Source organism: Malus sylvestris, chromosome 7 (genome assembly GCF_916048215.2).
Source record: "Malus sylvestris chromosome 7, drMalSylv7.2, whole genome shotgun sequence".
NCBI lineage: Eukaryota > Viridiplantae > Streptophyta > Magnoliopsida > Rosales > Rosaceae > Malus > Malus sylvestris.
In genome coordinates this window covers 29900343-29920252 of record NC_062266.1, presented here as the reverse complement: position 1 = coordinate 29920252, position 19910 = coordinate 29900343, and the positions used below count along the sequence as shown (strand labels likewise).

The 19910-nt window shown below is 38.0% G+C and overlaps 3 protein-coding genes across 4 annotated transcripts; 2 read left to right on the top strand and 1 right to left on the bottom strand.

Annotated features, from left to right (window-relative positions):
- The first annotated feature begins 379 nt into the window (after positions 1-379).
- Positions 380-1630, top strand: LOC126629701 (wound-induced protein 1-like). The gene has a single exon (XM_050299803.1). The coding sequence runs from the start codon at positions 938-940 to the stop codon at positions 1322-1324; it is 387 nt and encodes a 128-aa protein (XP_050155760.1). The 5' UTR covers positions 380-937; the 3' UTR covers positions 1325-1630.
- A 13218-nt stretch (positions 1631-14848) lies between these two features.
- On the top strand, positions 14849-16110 carry LOC126629681 (uncharacterized). Of its 2 annotated transcripts, none has more exons than XM_050299776.1 (3): positions 14849-15351; positions 15696-15807; positions 15902-16110. In XM_050299776.1, exons 1-3 carry the CDS (start codon positions 15016-15018, stop codon positions 15952-15954), a joined length of 501 nt encoding a protein of 166 aa, XP_050155733.1. In that variant the 5' UTR covers positions 14849-15015; the 3' UTR covers positions 15955-16110. The 2 variants fall into 2 exon arrangements, with proteins under 2 accessions (XP_050155733.1, XP_050155734.1); XM_050299777.1 differs by having other exon boundaries at positions 14854-15351; positions 15738-15807.
- Positions 16111-16222: 112 nt separating this feature from the next.
- LOC126629680 (staphylococcal-like nuclease CAN2) lies at positions 16223-18589 on the bottom strand. The gene is made up of 9 exons (XM_050299775.1): positions 18274-18589; positions 18038-18093; positions 17787-17901; positions 17582-17692; positions 17284-17471; positions 17133-17189; positions 16892-17051; positions 16742-16810; positions 16223-16583 (listed from the first exon to the last, which is right to left on the bottom strand). Exons 1-9 carry the CDS (start codon positions 18439-18441, stop codon positions 16485-16487), a joined length of 1023 nt encoding a protein of 340 aa, XP_050155732.1. The 5' UTR covers positions 18442-18589; the 3' UTR covers positions 16223-16484.
- Positions 18590-19910: the final 1321 nt, after the last annotated feature.

Sequence of the window (19910 nt, the reverse complement as noted above, 5' to 3'; positions counted from 1 at the left end):
CGTCTTACCATCTCAATCTAGTAAATACCTTTTTCATTTTGGAAAGTTAAGACTCGTGACAATTTGTTGCTCGTTCAAACATCAAAATTGTTGTAATTACGTTTTTTTTCAACGAGAATACAATTTGTTTATTTCTTAAACCAATCGCCTATTAGTATGCTAAAAACTTAGTACTCGAGTCCGTTCGGATAATAACACTGCTAACGTGTTATTTCAGTTTTGTTAAGAATTTCTGCACAATAAGTAAGATTTTCAATCTAATCAAATCTTATCATGTCAATAACTATGCGTAATTGCGACACACGATCATTTTTTTTTATGAACAAACAATATTATTATACTAAAGGCGCGGGATGAGTTTAGTTTCACAATAGACTAGCAATAAGTGATTCAAACCTGTATTCAAGGAATCAAAACGAATATCTCTTACTCACAAATGAAGAGAAATAACATTAAACTGGAGTACCAAATGGCGACACAGGGCCATTTTGGTCAAAGTAACTTTCTTTCCAAAGGTCAGCAGTAAAGGCAGTAGTCCAATTGGTCGGTCGATCAACCAAGACATAGAAACGGAGCAGGGAATCCTAACCCCCCCGGCACCACCACCATCCACCTGCTATAAAACCCCACCTTCATTTGCTCACCAGAAATCTCATTTCACATTTCCTCCCAAATCCCCCCTCTTTCTAAACTTCCGCCTTCTCTCTCTACTTTCTCTCTCTAAACCCTTGAATTTCTCGCTCTAAACCCGCCACAGAGGCTTAGGCAAGAACTGGCTAACTCTCAGGAAGCTCTGGAAGACACTGATTCCAGCAATCGAAGGGTGGTGCTCGCCCTTTATGATGCCCTAAGCTCCCGCGACGTGGACACGGTTCACCAGATCGTCGCCCCCGACCTCGAGTGGTGGTTCCATGGTCCGCCGACCCACCAGTTCTTGATGCGCATCCTCACCGGCTCCCAAAAAGAACCCTTTCAGTTCGTCCCCCAGTCCTTCGCCTCCTTCGGCCCCACCGTCCTCGTCGAGGGCTGCGACTGCGACTGCTCCATTTCCTGGGTCCACGCCTGGACTGTCGCCAATGGGGTAATCACCGGGGTCCGCGAGTACTTCAACACTTCCCTCACCGTCACGCGCCTCGGAAACAACACCCAGAACAACTCTCCCGCCTCCTCCTCTAAATCCTCGCCGTCCGGGTTTTCCTCCAAGTCGTCGTCGTCGTCGTCGTCGACAGCCGAGATTACGTCGTTCCATTGCCCGTCCGTTTGGGAGAGCAGCGTCTCCAATCGGGTCGGAAAGTCCGTGCCGGGTCTTGTCCTCGCAATCTAAAAGCCATAACACTAATCCCCTGCGGTCCTGTGCAGTGGAGTCTAATACTACTAAATAAGCGGGGGCTGAGGTGTCATAACCTCATTGGCTGTCCGGTACTCGTTATGGGCTGAACTGCTGAAGTCCTATCCTACCGTATTTCTTTCTCGCTTTTTCATTTCTCTTTCTTTTCTTGAAATTTCGTTTGTGTGTGGTGCTGGTGTTGGGTGTAACCATGGGGTCGAGGCTCTTTTGGTCATATCCCGAAGCGGCTGTAGCCGTGTTATGGTACTCTTCTATTTCAATAAAGACGTGTTTTCTTAATAATCCTTGGAGTTTTTTGGATTTTAATACTAATACTAAAATGATTAAGGTTAAATAAAGCGTGACAAGAAGTATATATCGGAAAAAGATTCTAGTCGGATTCTTTTCATAGTAATTTAAGAAATTTCGTGATCATAATCGTTCATCTTACATTCAATTTTTATTATGAACTATTTATATTTAATTTTAAATTTTAAAATAATTTTTTATTTCACGATAAACGATTACAATTACATAATTGCAAGGATCAATAAAAAAATCTCCGGCGAGCATCCGTTTCTATATATATCAAGGCACGCCTTTTTCGTATATATCAAGGCAGATTTGTCGTGTAGCGGTGTAGGACTAACCCAAATACTATTGAGAAGAAAAATCATAGCAAGTGGGCTGGTTGACCCTGTCTAAGAACAGTATGAATTCTTTATAGCTTTTTTAGATTCGAAAAGTGTAGTAAGCGTAATTTGTCATCAGTTATTTATTTTTTTAATAAATAAAAATAAATATTATTGAAAAAAAATGGAAAAGGATTCTGATTGGATCCTTTTATTGGGAATCCTGAGATTTTGTGATCGTGACGGTTTATCATATATCGTTTGATCAATTTTTGTTAAGTATTATTTATATTTAATTTTAAATTTTAAATAATTTATAATCACACGATATACGATGAACAACCACGATCATAAGATCTCCGAAATCCTTAAAAAAAAAATCCGGCAAGAATCCAAGAAAAAAAAAAATCCACGATGATATTTTTTTTTTTTGAAAATGACAAAAATGACTGAGGTGGAGTAAATCCCAGTTCCTGACCTGAGAAGCTGGGTGAGTCTGTGACACTGTCACAGAGAATACTATGGTGCACCTCCATATCTTCTTGTCGTTTAGCCTATAAATACAATTACCCAAGTAGCTAGTTGATTAACGGGATTGGTTAGGGAACATTAGATTACTTAACATATAATCACTTGTTAATAATCATATATGGCCGCTAAACATTGTTGCAGTATATCTGACTGTTAATCGATGTTTGTAACTGCATGGACGTATTGTAACAAGTTCTTGTTTTAACAACGTAGTTAACATTCATACAATAGTCATTGTTTACGTACTCGAGTTTGAACATTATCTATCTTTCTGCATCCGAGTTCAAAGATCCTCAATTAGTGACACTGGTTTAAAATAAATCTACCAACAAGAGAAAATTACTAGCTTTAATTGCTCGTTAGACACCGGTTTTAAGGAAGGGATCCTCTTTAGATCCCTTCCACCAAATTCATCTAATCATCTAATCCGAACACTTAAAATTTGATCCAACAGCTAAAGTTATTATAATTTTTAAAGAGGTTTCCTGTTTGTAACCGTTAAATCAAATTTCAAGGATCCTAATTGATTGATTAGGTGAATTTAGTGGAAGAGATCCGAAGATGATATCTTTCCACCGGGTTTAGATGGATTAGAAGTGATTTTGAATTAAATAAAACATTTATGACGTCATGTGACAGATGGAAAATTGGAAATCCTTGGCAGTTGAGGGGGTCAAATATGAATGATAAATGATTGCGTATGCCAGTCAATAGTCAATATTTATCACTTCTTAATTTCGAAGTGGCGGCTTGGCTGGCGCTGATTGTTGACTCAATGGCTAATTAATATAAAATTAAGTGATAAAAGTTAGGAAATAGGACCGGAAAATTGTTATGGGTAGCGTCAGTTTGATAAACGTTCATTTGCCATCGGTTTGAAAATTAAAAACGTTTTGAAAACAAAATGTTAAATGACTCTCTTTATAAAGTCTCTGTCATCTTATGTTTAACGTCAATTTTCATGCCAAGTTATAAAATAGTGGGCAAAAAAGCATAAGGTTGCTGAATTCTATGGAGAGTAACTTTCGAGAGGGTCTACTTAGCATTTCTCAACAATAAATGTTTTTATTTTCTTTAAAATTCTAGCCTAATTTTCGTAACTGAAAAGAGTCTGTATCTTTTTTTAAGCGCGAAACTAGAGGTGACTCGTTGTATAATTTTTTGTTCCAATCTCGACCGAGTGAAGTAATATCATGCGTCAAGAGAAAACTGTACATTGCAATATCCACCAAGTTGCAATACGTTTCACATGTGGAGAGAAATAGAACACGGTGAATATCAAGAGATTTTTTCGTGGACACCAAATGTAATAATACAGTTGATCAGAAACTTGAAAAAAATAAAATCAACTAATTATATAATAACATTTGTTATCGAACTGCATTCCCACCACAGTAAAAGACTTCTCGTGAATATCCAATTGCACTCAAGATTTTTGGCCATCGAATGAACATTTCATTTTATCAAACATCATAAGCCACGTGTACGGTGAATATGCTCGTCCACATGATCTTTCATCAGATGCATGCACGGGGCATGGTATTTTCCAGATAGACGTTCCTCTTTACGCAAAATGGGGATCCGAGGGGAAACGGACATGAAACATATCCGACCGTCGATCCCATCTTGTCGGAGTAAAATGGTTCAGATACCGAAAGCGAATCCGTCACACACACATGTAACTCGTGTTCTTTGTTTTGTGGGGCCAATTTTATCACGCCAGCAATTTGTGTCCATGGATTATTGTTCCCCAAACTTAATAATTATCGTTGATTGTGTCGTATTCGTGCTAATAGGCCACAGTTTGAACGCAACAATTCTTGCACCAGATTCGACCTTTCATAAACTTGTTAACCAACTGGAACGCAGCGGACTGAAGAAGAAGACTTTAATCACTAGCATAATGAATCCATCATCTGCATGTTGCAGTGGTCAATGATATCCTATATTCCAAAGTTTTTTACTATTAGATTTTAGTTATTGTATCTTTAAGTAATAGTTTAACGGAACATATATTGCCCGAAACATACTAAAAATTCTCCAATTTTTAAACTAAACAACCTCAAATGCGACCAGATATTGCCCCAAACTAATAATAATAATAGGTGGATAGTTTGATTAACACATCATAATCTGCCATGAGGACAATATCGTCGTGTAATTTTAATCGTCACATCATAATCTGTCATGAAAAAATTTGATCATCACACAACAATATTATCTTCATCTTAATCATTTAAAATTTTGTTATCTCCAACATAATTTAACCACACATAGTAATTAATATAATGATGGAGATTGAGGAGCATTCTAAGAGCATCTTCAAAAAAGATGTCAAATCTTAGGTGTGGATGTCATTATGCATATTTGATAAAAAAAAATCCTTCTAATCGAAGTGTTTATTTGCTGACTGGATTTGAAACCTTTGTGATTAGAAGTCAATTTGACATCGACGTCCAATTTAATTTTTATAGTTTACTGGTAGATCTCTTATTCCACTAACATTTCAGCTAATAAAAATTTTGTTTCACGACCAAATATTGCCTCAAACCAATAATAATAATAGGTGGATATTTTGATTAACACATCATAACCTGTCATGATGACAATATTGTTGTGTAATTTTAATCGTCACATCATAATCTGCCATGAAAAAATTTGATGATCACACAATGATACCTCATCTTAATTATTGAAATTTTGTTATATCCAACATAATTTAACCACACATAGTAATTAATATATTATGACGGAGATTGATGAGCATTCTAAGAGCATTTTTAAAGGAGATGTCAAATTTTAGGTGTAAATGTCACTGTGCATATTTGACATAAAGAAATCCTTATAATTGAAGTGTTTATTTGCTGACTGGATTTAAACCTTTGTGATTAGGAGTCAATTTGACATCAACGTCAGATTTATTTTTTATAGTTTAATGATAGGTCCCTTATTACACTAATATTTTAGCCAAAGAATTTTTTTTTTCAACAATTTGTTAAATGAAGAACAACTATTTAAAGCTCTTCAATAATAAGAAAATAATATTCAATAATTTGGTTGGAAAAACACAAAACTTGACATAAAACTTCAGATTGCTACAACAACAATCAATTATAATTTGATTCTTATAATCTAACGTAACATTACTGTGACATCCATCGTCATGAAGAAAGTTGAGTGATTTACAAAATTATAATTTAATTAGGATGTCCTCTCTGGTCATGGTCTCATTCGAACCCTCTGCAACTACTGTATGTGAAACTTGGGTTAAAAGACGACATCAACTCGGAATGATCTCTCTTTTTCCTTGATTTAGTCTTTGATCGGCAGCTGCGATAACTTGTTTGTCTATGCATGATATATCAAGACAAATTTACATAAATATACAAAGATATTAAGCCAAAATAGGGGGATGCACACATCATCACATCATCACATCTCTTTTTTTTTTTTTTTTTTTTTTTTTTAAGTTGAGCTGTACCATAAAATTAAAAGAGTTTTAACGAAACACTTTAGGCACTGTTCACTTTTAATGAAAAATCACATTTTTACCTTTCTCTGGTACTATTCACTACACCTTTATTTGTCATTTTTCATTAAAACTAAAGTTTTTTTTTAACTTTTTGTTAGTTTTTCTTAAAATTAATTGTTAATATAGCGAGTAGCTTAGTCTCTTATAAGTTCATGAAAGGTTCCTCATTTTCTTCAAGTGGGATTCACTTTCAACATGCTAATTGTCAGTACGAGGAGTAGCCTAATCTCTTATAAGTACATGCAACATCGCTCATTTTCTTGATGTCGGACTTTTTTTGATGTGGGATTCACTCGCAACACACCCCATCACGTATAAGAAATTTTCAAGCCTAATACGTAGACGACATAAATTAGGCCACATGTGGCCGTTGGGCTTCATGCATAGGTCAACATGCTCTGATACTATGAAGAGGTTGTGATTTTACCATAAAATCAATTAACAATATAAGAAGCAACCAAATCTCTTATGAACAAATGCAAGATCCCTCCTCTTTCTTACGTGAGATTTACTCTCAACACTTTTGCATACTCCTATTAATTTTAGCTTTGCAATTAAATAAAGAACCAAAAGAAAAAAGTTATACGTAATTGTGTATAAAGAGAAAATGTGAGCGGAAATCATTTCGCTTTTATCAAAGCATTCTATAAACAGTGAAGATTCTAAAGAACCGTAGCCCCGCATCCACAATATTTAATATGTTTTCACAACAAAAATTAAACTTTTGTTCCCATATTTTTTGAATAAAGAATATAGTTTTAAAGAACAAAATGATGCTCTTACATGAGGTATATTCTTGAACAACCATTCCATTTGGGAGAATTTGGACATAGTTGAACCCTTTTAGGCATCCAAATCCAACATTCGAAAGGATTTTGTATTAAAAAAAAACATTCGAAAGGATCTTATGTGGAATTTATTCCAATCTCCTTAAATAATATTCTTTGAATTGTCACTCTCAATCTTACCCAAGTCTTATTGTATCCATAATAAAAAAGGGAATAAGTAGTTGATCAACTCATCATATTCAGTATAGCGTATGTCATGTAAACCAAGTTTTTAGACAAAATTTACAAATTAGACTATGGCACACGAGTAGGAAATAAACATGGTTAATTAATACTAGATAAATTTAATTACCGACAACCGCATCATATAGTTTACAAAATTTAGTCTTGTTTATACCATATTTAGGGCCTCGTATTTAGATCTCGTACAAATACTCAGGGGACTTAAATGTAATTATGGGATAAAGGAAGGGGCAAATATGTAATAGGTGAGGAGTCCTTATTCTATAAAAGGACCCCTCACCCTCACAATTGAGGGGAGAGCTCACTCTCACTCTCGGAGGCCAATTTCTGGAGCCTTCTCACCCCCTCTCAAAGCTCTTCACTCACAGAGTTCCTTCTCTCACAAATACTCTCAGATAAATACATATTCAGTGTGGACGTAGCCCAAACCTTGGGGTGAACCACGATAACTCTTGTGTCATTTACATTTCATTGCAGATCCACGGTCGGATTTACGTTGTTCCAAGACCATCCGGTTTTGTGCATCAACATTTGGCGCCGTCTGTGGGAATCGACACAAAAAATCATGTCGGTTCTCTTTCATTTTTATCATCTTACCACCGTAGATCTGCAAAACCACAGAGACACAGACACAGAGTTCTCCCTGCTCTCTGTGCAACATCGAGAGTACCACCTCAGGTAAATTGTTGAAAAATCAAAAGCATTTTTCTCCTTTTTCTACTTGTTATGGGAATGAGGGATTGGTATTGGGGCTCTGGAAAATCCTCCAAGAGAGGTAGAGGCAGTGGAGGACCACCAGACGAAGACAACCAAATGGATCCACCGCCACTATTCCTCTGCTGCAGTTTCGTCCCTGCCAAAAGAAACCTTCCAGGTCAACCGCAACAGCTCCAACAGGCTCCACCCAAGCCCAAATTTCCCCATTCGCAATTCCTAAATTTCCAGCCAGCAAAGATATGGCGTGACGATCTGGGTCATCCTTGTCAAGGTCTCTGATCCTAACCGCAACAGCTTTAACATTACGGTCATCTCCGTCGATCTCATCCCTCCCTCACACCCCACTTCGTAATCTCCTCGGCAGCATGCCATTGCACAGCATCCTGGCTTCGGCTCGTCTCACAAGCCACATCTCCGTCGAAGCGCGCCATTGCCGCGAGCTGTCTCAGGGTACTTAAACAAGCATCTGTTGGATCAACACAGTAGCAGTTGTTGCTACATTTCTTGATCTAGGAAATTCTGCCACTGGCGAAGTTCTCGGACCGTACGCCATTCATATCAGAGAATATGCAGGGCGATTTCAATGAGAGGCTTTAGGCCGCTACTGGGATCCCTGATTTTTTTGTGGGATGGACCTCGCTGTCATGGTCGGTGAAAAGAAAGATGAAGATGTTCCTCAAATCCCAGATTAGGGAACTGCAAATTATGTTGCTCCTGGTATTGTCGGGGCTGATCAATGGCCTCCTTGAAGATTATCACGGGCTGAGCACCACCAGCGAGACCCGGGCTGAGATGGTGGAGCTTATTACCTAGTTGGAGGCCAAAAACCCGACATGGAGTCGGTGAAGTCGCTGAGATCGGATCTGAAGAAGCAGAACGAGGTGGCGCTGAAGCTGCAGATAGACACCAAAGTGAAGGTGTCGATTGGGAAGCTAAGTAGCAAGAAAGTGGGGATTAGAGTTACGGGTCAAGGAATCAAGGGGTTGTACCAAAAGGTAAGTGACCGTCGGTGGCTGCCGTTTCCAACTCCAAGTGCAAGGTTGATCTTCGGATCAGGATCTGGAAATGGACCTTCTAATTAATTTCCTATTTTGACCGTGGAGAAGAAGATCGGTTTAGATTCCCTGGTGTCGGGACCATGTTTCCTTGCGGTGCAGATGCGTATATTGATGATATCAGAAAGTTGATTAATCTCAGAGATGGGTCTATACGGACCGCCATCGATACCTGTTGCGGGGATCCCACCTCCTGCGAATACCTACCATCCACCAGTGGAAACACTCAAGAAGAAGATAAGCTTTCTCAATAATAAGTCTATTACCATTCCTTTTGTCTGCCATATGCCAAAAGGAAAAGAAAAACAGAAAAGAGGGATCCACTAGTCCTACTCCCTGGTCACTTGATTACAATATATTTCAAGCTGTCAGGTACTTGATCAGAAAATCAAAAAACAAAAGAGAAAGCAAAAAACAAAAGCAGAAAGCAAAAGAGAAAAGCAAAAGATTTTTCTATTATTATGATTTCTTCTGTCTACCAGGTGAAGATACAGAGAGAGGGCAGCAGAAAAACACTGCAAAAAAAAAAAAAAAAAAAAAAAAAAAAGAGGAATAAACACCTCATCCGAATAATGTAATTTATTTTTATTATCTTTCGGAGACATCTGTATAAACTCCATCAGAGGGTAATATATATAAACCCCATCAGAGGGTCAAAAAAAAAAAAAAAAAAAAAAAAAAAAAAAAAGGCAAAGCCCAAAACAAATGGGCTAGCATGTTGTGGAGGGCGAAAGCCTATCAGCTCAAAATAGCTCCAACCAGATGATCAAAAGTACGCCTAGTACTCCAAATTATACATGAGCACTACTCATGTCATTCATACATAAACATTCATGAGCATCACTCATGACAATCATACATAAACATTCATGACCATCATTCATGTCAACATTCATGAGCATCACTCATGTTAACATTCATGAGCATCACTCATGTCAATCAGCTTCAAAAGCTTCATTTACAAGAGCTCTAGCTTCAAAGACTTCATTTACAGAGCTCTAGATTTAAAAGCTTCATTTACAAAAGCTCCAGTTTCGAAAGCTTCATTTACAGAGCTCTAGCTTCAAAGCTTCACTTGCAAAGCTTCACTTACAAAGCTTCAGTGCAGAGTATACAAATACCACATCCGAACAACCGCCACTTCGGCCCATACATGGATTCAATTTGAAGTCTTCAGCCAACAGACTCTATTGACCGAAGACTTGGGGGACTACATTATGTACCATATATTGGGCCTCAACTGGGCCTCATGAAAAATACTTGGGGGACTCTAGCCCATTATTTATGTATTAAGGAGTGAACCCTTATTCTATAAAAGGGACTCCCTCACCACCATTAGAGAGCATCGCCGCCTACTGAGCAACCGTCTCACTGCGAGCATCAACTCTAGCCCATCACTTATGTATTGAGGAGCGAGCCCTTATTCTATAAAAGGGACTCCTTCACTTTTAGAGAGCACTCATGAAAAATACTTGGGGGACTCTAGCCCATCACTTATGTATTGAGGAGTGAGCCCTTATCCTATAAAAGGGACTCCTTCACCTTCAACACCACAAGCCGAGCCAACCAAGGCAACACAAGCTACAAGCAAAGCGGCCTCACAACATGTGCTACTTCTAGTTGAGCATCATTTCAGATTGGGCACCGCCTCATATCAAGCATTAGTTCTAGACGACATCTAGTTACTTCGGCCCACACATGAACTGAATTTCAAGTCTCCAGCCAAAAGACTCTCTTGACTGAAGACTTAGGGGACTACTGTTTATACCATATTTAGGGCCTCGTATTTAGATCTCGTACAAATACTCAGGGGACTTAAATGTAATTATGGGATAAAGGAAGGGGCAAATATGTAATAGGTGAGGAGTCCTTATTCTATAAAAGGACCCCTCACCCTCACAATTGAGGGGAGAGCTCACTCTCACTCTCGGAGGCCAATTTCTGGAGCCTTCTCACCCCCTCTCAAAGCTCTTCACTCACAGAGTTCCTTCTCTCACAAATACTCTCAGATAAATACATATTCAGTGTGGACGTAGCCCAAACCTTGGGGTGAACCACGATAACTCTTGTGTCATTTACATTTCATTGCAGATCCACGGTCGGATTTACGTTGTTCCAAGACCATCCGGTTTTGTGCATCAACAAGTCTAAATAGTTTGTCTCGCTTGCATTACTCTTCAGTATATAGTAGAGAATGAGAATCAACCCAACAAAATGTGATATTTAACAATCACAGGGTGACTAGTAGTTGAGGACAAATTTCAGACCGGTATACTACACGCTACATTTTGGATTCGATTTCTGACGCTAGTGAATTATGCGATGATGACCAAAAGGAGGTTGAAATGCCTTCCTGAGTTTTTTGACTCTTAGAAAGGTAGACTAGTGTGGCAAAACCACTAACTAGTTCCCTTTTTAAAGAAAAAAAATGTGGTAATTTCAACATTATTTGAAAAAAAAAAACACAAAGACTTTGGTTTGGTTTCAACTAAAATGGTATGTACCACTCAATTATGCAGGATTTAACCGTTACAAAAATCCGTTAAATTTCTGTATGTAAAATTTAACAGTTGCTTTTCTAAAACCACATAGTGATGCATATTATAAATAAATAAAAGTTGTTTGGTTTGGGCTGTTTTATTTTTAGTGACTTTCCACCTGGAACCCACAAATTTTGTTTACGTAGGAAATGATGAAAGTTTGAGGGGCCATGCAAATTGCAGGTGATAATCCGGTGCTCCTATTAGATAAAGACTAGTTCCCACTTGTGCTGTTTACGCGATCGATCGTGGAAATTGACTGATAATTTACTTGAAAACACACAAAAATTATCATCTTAAATATCTCTTATCGGAAAGGGATCCAGAGAGAATTTACGAAATCTACTAATTCGGATCCTTAAAATTTAATCAAACAGTTAAAGTTATTATAACTTTTAAAAAGAATCACTGTTTTTAATCGTATGATCAAATTTTAAAAACTCGAATTGATGGATTGGGTGGAAGGGATCTGGAAAGGATATGATCCCTTTCCCCTTTTATCATATGATCACCATATACGCAATCTAATAGATCATATACCAATAATTAATCACTAGTTGGGTCCCGTCATTCCATTATTCTTTACATTTTTTCCACTATGGTTTGTTGTTTTCAATCATTTCGCTGCGCATTTTGTGGGCTATGAGAAAGGGTCAATCACTAATTAATCTACTAATTGAAGGTTATTAATTGTTGTGGAACTTTCTACTTTTGAGAACATAAGCAAACATGTCACATACTATCAATATCGATGATGAAAATATTAATACGCGAAGTTGTGGAAATATCGAGAGATTTTGATAATCAGATGTCTTTGATGTAAATAATGAAAATTTGTTAAAAAATGTGAACATTTAAAATGAAACTTTAGGGATGCCATATGGCAGTTTGTCGACATTTAATTGATATGTCGAAATTATTGACGAAAAATATCGATTTTAGTCGAAATTTAAAAGTTTCTCGGATATTTTGTGAAGTTTACACTTCAACCCCTATTTCCTTGGAAATAGGTATCGAAGAAATTTCAATACACATATTTCTTTACTTGTTCGTGTAAAGTAGTTTATTGATTGAGTTTTGATTCAAGCGATAGTAAGGAAGGGGAGAACTGAACTCAGAACATTGGGTGCAACGATAAATACGCTTAATCAATTGAATTATAAACTCTTGTACAATTTATATATTTGAGTTAAGGATAGATCTTAAGTTAATTTAATTGTGGAGTGTGCGTATGCGTCTTAATACATGTCTCCTTCATAACCTAATTTAACACGATGTTTCTCACGAGCTAGGATTCTACTAGTTAGATTATGAAGTTAACGTACAAGCTACTAAACTTGATAGGCTATATAAGTATTTATCATGTATTCTACGCGTGAAAGTTTCAACATACTACTTACAAGCTTCTTTTGCTCCATTTAATTTAAATATCATAGAAAGCGTTGATGAGGAAAAAAATAAGGTATAAAAATTATTTCCCTTAATATAAGCACTAAGACATTTCTATATTTAAGAAGGGAACTAGTTGGTAGCTTCGTCACTGCAATTAACTCTTTTGGTAGTCGAAAAAACTTATAGAGACATTTCAGTATTCCTCTGACCAGCTTTGCGTAATACACCACGCAAGATGTGACGTGAAAATACAAGCCTGAAATTCATTTTCAATTACTCAGTCAGCTCGTGTTGGTTACAAGCACTACGGCATTTACCAAGTCTGTGATTTGATTTGAATTTATTGAAGACGGCAATTAGGCTTTAAATTTTATAGTTTTGACTGGTTTCACATTTTGCCAAAACCAAGTGGTTGATTATCCTTCAGATAAGCATTGGTTTTTAAATTAATCAAGAATATATAATATAACCAAAAAGATAGAAGCTTAGTTACGTTTTTTTCAAGAAGAATATAAGCAACTAACTGTATCTTGATTCGGACATGGGGTTTAGTCATTTAGGATTAGGATTAGGATGCAAATAAAATTGGAATGTTGGAATTAATTTAATTTTGTTGTACTATAGGTTGGGCCTCAATATTTGAGTCTCCTTACTTAACTCAAAATGTATGTAAGAGCGCAGGAAACTCTTATTCTATAAAAATGATCCTTCACCCTCATTTAAAGGAGCAAAACCTTAGTGTCTCTAGCAACAAGCCTTATGTACAATGTAACTCTCAGTTTGCGTAGTGAAAACCAGATTTACACCAATGTGAACGTAACCCCAACTTAAAGTGAACCACTATCTACGTTGTTCCAAGATCGACTTGATTTTATATATTAACATTTAGCGTCGTTTGTGGGAATCGAACCCATGACCACGTGGTTAAAAGCCAATTGTACATGTACTTTCACTATACGTTTGCCCACAGTGGTCTTTTGCTAAATTGTCAAGTTTAGGAACAGAGCAGCCAATAAGCTCGATCCAAATAGATGGGGACTGCTATGGATGTCCACATTTTGGTATGCAGTCAGTTTTCATGGATGGAATAGGGCGTTTTGGCGGATTCTCACCTAAGGCTATGATTTAGTCTTTTGCTGCATATACACAACAAAAGCTTATTGAAAATGTCACCTTCTAATTCTATCCATACCAGATTATTGACAGGTTCACGTCCTTGATGTCCAAAGCTGGCCAAGTCATTTCCCTGGGTCAAAAAAGAGATTTGAAAACACTGTTTGTGGTCATTTTTGAAAATCGGACCAGATTTTAAGTTTGAAGAGCTATCCGCAATTATCAATTATAAATCGAGGTGGGTCTCAAAATGAGATTTTGAAGTTGTATTAGTTTATATACTTCGTTTATTAACATCTAATCCTAAAGAAAGTTAAGGTTCTACTATAAAATTGATTAACAATATAGTGAGTAATACAATCTCTTATAAACGTTTGCAAAGTTTCTCCTTTCACCAAAGTAAGACTCTTTTACCTTCACAGTCTCACATGTCCCCTCACGTGTGACGAATTTTCAAGCAAAACACGTGAACAACATGATTTGAGTGACATGGAGTATATGTGATCGTTGGGCTTCACACGTGAGCCAACATGCTTTGATACCATGAAGAAAGTTGAGTTTCTACCATAAAACTAATTAGTAATATGGAGAGTAGCACAACCTCTTATAAGCCGTTGCAAGATTTCTCCTTTCACTAATGCATGACTCTTTTACCTTCACATTCTCACAAATCCTTTGTTAGGTAAATAACGTTTATATGCAAGAATTGTTTATGAGCTGGTGTATAACGAAATATGATAGGGTTCATTACTTTATAACGAAATATGATCAAATAGAAAATCTCAATGACCAATTTTAAAAATTATCGCAAAACTTAAATGGTGTGAAATGTAGTAAGCGCTAAGAGTTTAATAAAAATTTTGGACTCATTGTTGTAAGTGAGCCCAGTTCAGGATCATCAAAGCCCAAAATAGTTCGTAAGAAGCCCAGAACTTTTATTTATGAAATTATTATTGGAAAAAAAGAAGAAGGAAAAGGTCGGGAAAAAAAAAAAAAAAAAAAACATGCAAACACCAAACAATCTGCCAAATCTGAAAGTGTGTGGGAGTTTCAGATCCCCAGAAGCACCCCGCCTATGAAATCGCGATAAGAAATCAAACCCATTAAACCCAAAAGAAAATTACTGACTTCGATTGATTTCATTGATGGGAAAGGCACTACCTTCGCCGACCCGGTTCCAAGATTTGACCCGAATCATCGCTGCCGACAAGCTCCCGCGGACCAGACGCGCAAAGCAAGTGTCCCAAGTTCGAATTTCGTCCCCGCAGACGTCGAAACCGGTCGACCCGGAGCGGGTGAAGCTGAGGATGGAGAGCTCCGAGGGGCGGAACCGGGTTCCTCTGGCCCGGGTGGTGTCGGACTGCGTGCGGCGGTGGTTTCAGGACACGCTCAAGGAGGCAAAGGCGGGCGATAGCTCCATGCAGGTGTTGGTGGGTCAGATGTATTGCAGCGGCTATGGTGTTCCCAAAGACCCCAAAAAGGTCCTTTCACTATCTTATTTTTTTTGTCTGTTAAATTTGCGACTTTGTTGTACATTTTTGTAATTCAATTTATTAAATTTTACTTAATTTTTAACTTAATCTTTAATTTGGGCATCGAAAAAACTCAGTTAGGATTGAGTTAACTGTTAAACATAATTAGGGTGAGGATTATTGTTAAATACTATTGCGTCAGTTTACGAAACTCCAAATCAGAAATGTATGGTTCTGTTATTCGCTGGTGTTATTGACATTGCTAAAAATGACGAAAGCATTCATGCATGTGTTCTTCGTGCCTCACTAGGACGTGAACGCTGGCTTGTTTTCGCCTTCTGCTAATCTTGCAGTTGTTTCCGCCGTCTGAACTTGTGAGTTGTGCACTTAATCAGGGACATGCTTGGATGAATAAAGCTTCGAAAAGTAGAGCTTCGGTTTGGAAAGTGAGCGATAAGCCTCCAGGTACTATCTCTCGCTCCTCTGTCTTTCAGCGTCTGGACACGGTTTTGGTAGTGACCTTATACGTTGTAATTGTTTCCGTGGTGGTCTCGATTAGGTTACAATGCAAGTGACTCTAACTCGGATGAATTGAAAGACGACACGAAGTAAGGCCGAATGTTCTTTCTCATTTTTGAGTTCACTTCTGGGTTTGATTAATTTTCTTCCATTCCCACTGTTATTGGAGAAACTTTGCAGATGAGTTTTCGATGCGATCTTCTTGCATTTCTTAGTAATGGAAGGGTTCGTATTTACCGTCTTTCAGAACCTTCCTCTGCCCTTTGATTCTGTTTTTGTTGTTTGAGATGAGTTTTGATAGTTCATGATTGTTTTACCTGTCTTGGATTAACATATGAGCTTAGTGTTTATAACAGCGAGCTAAAACAAATGAGTGTTTACTTTCCAATTCACCATCGACTAAGTTATGAGCTAAAACAACTGAACTCTTATCAACCATCTTCGCCAAGCGTTGGTCGCCAAGCCAATGGAGGGCTCATCTCCCAGTCCGGTTTGTTCTTAACATTGGCGACCCTAGTTTGCGGTTTTCTAGAGTAGTGCATATAGCTGATAGAGAACAGCACTAATATTACAAAAGAAACAATGTTTGTACATCCGCTAGACAGATACATCTCGATAGTACATCATTTGCCTTCACGCCGATCCCTTCTCCAGTCCCATGGCTTCTCAGGGTTTGATGAAGCCCACAACCCAACTCGCTTCGCCCGAGCCTTTCCTTCCCACTATTATGATTGATGCATGTGAAAATCAAACGTAGATACATGAGTCGAAATGTTGAAAATAATTAACTTTCCAACTTGCTAGAATTGTGCTGTTTTACTCTCTACTAATCACACTTGATCAAATAAGATAACATAATTAGCAGTATGTTTTTACTCACTGTTGCAAATTCTGGGCGTTGGTCGTAGGCTGTGTAATGCCATGCACACCCCTTCTTGAGCATTACTTCCTGGATGAGATTGTAAACGGAGATCAAGACTTATTGGTATTACATACAAGACAGGTATTGACGTTGGCTGCCATATAATACCTGTACAAATACGTCGTTGCAGTATACGTCACCTACACAGCGCCCGTAACGATCTTCCCCATAGATAAGAACCCTCAAACGCTTGCCCTGAATAAGCTTAACCAGCTCCTGTTTGGCTTCTTCTCCATAGGGCATTTCACCCTCAGGTGCATCTATACCCCTGTTTTCTCCTAGAATCGATTAACTTTCATTGGTAGAATATGTTGCAGCTAGTACGAATCATACAAGCAGATGATTTTACCTCAGACGGATCCTATACTTTCGGGCAAGGACCTCCTCGTTTTGAATATTCAGTACCCTGAATGGAGGGGGAAAACGCAATTAGAAACCTTTTGTGTGTTCAAAATGATTAATTATGCAAAATTTATGCAAGTGGCGTATGAATATCCAACCCGTATCCAGCAGCAATGATTTTCTTGCGAAGTGCATCTGCCTTTGTATAGTCCCTCACGGCGCGAGCTTCCGATCTTTGAATGGCAGCTGTTTGCACATCGGTTGGAACAAAGGACGACTCCCTCGGATCCTCTGTGCTGACGTAGACTGTCAACGAATCGCCATCTTGAATCGCTTTTCCATCAACCTGGTTTCATCCAAAATGATTCACCTATCAAAACTCAGAACTAGTTTGCAGGCACTTGGCAGTGGTGAAAACTGAAAATAAGTACTTTGAGAGCAAAAAGTTTCTATTACCGGCAGCGTCTGGAACTCATACTTTACTCCTTGAGGCAACGAAGTTGGGGCCTCAGCAGAAAGACCGACCAGAGTATGTGGAAGAGGAAGGCCGTAGAAAGCCAATAAACCCTACAGATAAACAATCACAGAAGAATATATACGTTACAATATTTCATCACAGTTGTGAGAAACATGTAACAGTCGGAATTTTGTGGCAATGTACCTCAACATCCGGCCTTTGGTGTTGTTTCAGGGTTTGTATAACAAGCCTAGCCGCTTCTTCGGGTGTTCTTGGTGGCGGTTTGGCTTCCCTCCATGCGACAACTAGTTTTCTATACCTTTACACAGTTAGGAAATTTGAAGAAATCAAGTTCAGTGAACCATGAATATAATTTCTCCAATGTCTACCCTTTTTTCCCCTTAATTGTATAGTAATGAGATTAGACTGCTAATCCATTGCTAATTAGTAATTACCAGTTAGCTTGAGCCTTCCTGGACGAGACAACATGCTGAGCGAGCCCTTCTGGGACCTTAACAATCGCAATCATACAAAATTGAGAAGAAAAAAAAAGTCAACTTTTAAGAAAATGCGATCAAAATTAACAAAACCCAGAAAGGTAAGCACCCAAAATCATCATCCATTTACTCAGACTAAGCTTTTACCTAAACAAAAGTTGATTAAATGGTTCAATTAGTGGTAGAAAGGTTACCTGAGAGGTGATCTCGAAGTTGTAGAGGTCTTGGGCAAGAGCCGAAACGCCGACAGTGGCGGCGGAGACGCCGTGAAGGCCAAGTGATTCAGAGTAGTCTCCTCCGGTGGTGGTGGGTTTGCAGCATTGCCCCAACAGGAACCTTATGAAGCTTCCCAACAACCCCATTTCTCGAATTTCCCAGCAGTCCGAGCCTCCAGAAGCTCAGAGTTGCAAGAGAATTGGACCCAGATGCTGATGAAGGAAGAAAAGCGAAAGACTTTTTAGGGTGAGAAAAAAAGGAGACTATGAATAATTGGGTTTTGGTTGAATTTTGGTAAAGCAAAACAGTAAATTGCAATGAAAAATGAGAGAGGAAGCAACCAATCATTGAATAGATGGACACGTGGCGTGTTGGAGTTTATCGGTTTTTTTTTTTTTGGGTTTATCAGTTTTATAGGTTACTGAAATCAGTGTTTTTCACTTTTCTTGGAAGAAATTGTAGTAGTGGTTAATCAAATTTAACTAAATTGGAGCAATGGTGATCCTTTAACTATGGTCCTTTTTGTCATTCCATCAAACTTTCGTCAAAATGAGTCATATGCCGCTCACATGAAACTGAATCAATGGGCAAATATGGAAAACAAAAATTAGAAAATTTTAGCAATGGTTTCTCAATTTTAATCCAATTGTAACAGTAGTCCTTCCACCATGACTCACTTTGACAAGAGTTTAGATGACGTTGACTAAAGTTGCACATTTTAATGAGTTAAATGATCAATGTTTACAAATTTTATTTGAGAAACTAATGCTCCAATTAGGTTAAAGTTAATAGACGATTGTCACAATTTTCTCTTTTTCTTAACCAAATTGGTTAAATCTAAAACTGTTTGCAATTCAAAGCAAAGAGGTGTCTAATTTGGCAACGCCATAAATGATAAAATCAGGCAGGCACATATGAGAGAGAGAGAGAGAGAGAGAGAGAGAGAGAGAGAGAGAGAGAGAGAGAGAGAGAGTTGTGTTAAGAAATGGCCGTCCAAATGTGAATGTGTTGAAACGATACCGGTTCATTGCATTTGTGAAGTTTTTTAGTTTCGAGCTCACATGGTGACATGTGAGAGTCCATGTGAGAGCCCTGGTTTAAACTAATTTTGCTTTGCATTTTACACTATCAGACACCATTTGGGGAAGAAGAAGAAGCGGATCCATCCCTTTGGTGCGAGCAGCTATGTCACAATAACATATCCGCTCAAGACACGCAAAGAGAATTTTTGAGTTTGGGGCAATAGGTGATACCGTGATAGGAAGCCACTGCCCGTTCTTAAGAAATTCTCGTTTTATAGTTGGAGAAAACTTTCAGTGCAAAGTATTTAGACCACGTGACATGTCTGTTTCCACACACCGTACCACCCTCCTCAGGATTATGGGCTGGTTTGGTATTGCTGTGTTTTGAAAAAAAAACTGTTGTGAGAATAAGCGGTTGTGATGTGAGAATAAGCGGCTGTGAAATAAATCAGGAGAGTGTTTGGTAAACTTTTTTGTAAAAGTGCTTTTGGAAAAAAAAAACAGTCTGATAGTGGATCTTTTCATTAAAGGAGCACTGTAGTTCCGTGTGCTTTGAAAAAAAATCATTTTTCTAAAGCTGCAAATAACAACTT

What these genes read in the sequence shown, in the direction of transcription:
- LOC126629681 (XM_050299776.1), top strand. Translation starts at nt 15,016, where the DNA reads ATGGGAAAGGCACTACCTTCGCCGACCCGGTTCCAAGATTTGACCCGA. An exon ending in TTCCCAAAGACCCCAAAAAG is followed by an intron (nt 15,352 to 15,695) that starts GTCCTTTCACTA and finishes CTAATCTTGCAG; the next exon opens with TTGTTTCCGCCGTCTGAACT. An exon ending in AGTGAGCGATAAGCCTCCAG is followed by an intron (nt 15,808 to 15,901) that starts GTACTATCTCTC and finishes GGTCTCGATTAG; the next exon opens with GTTACAATGCAAGTGACTCT.
- LOC126629701 (XM_050299803.1), top strand. Translation starts at nt 938, where the DNA reads ATGCGCATCCTCACCGGCTCCCAAAAAGAACCCTTTCAGTTCGTCCCC.
- LOC126629680 (XM_050299775.1), bottom strand. Translation starts at nt 18,441, where the DNA reads ATGGGGTTGTTGGGAAGCTTCATAAGGTTCCTGTTGGGGCAATGCTGC. An exon ending in AGGAAGGCTCAAGCTAACTG is followed by an intron (nt 17,902 to 18,037) that starts GTAATTACTAAT and finishes AACTGTGTAAAG; the next exon opens with GTATAGAAAACTAGTTGTCG. An exon ending in AAGTATAGGATCCGTCTGAG is followed by an intron (nt 17,052 to 17,132) that starts GTAAAATCATCT and finishes AGGAGAAAACAG; the next exon opens with GGGTATAGATGCACCTGAGG.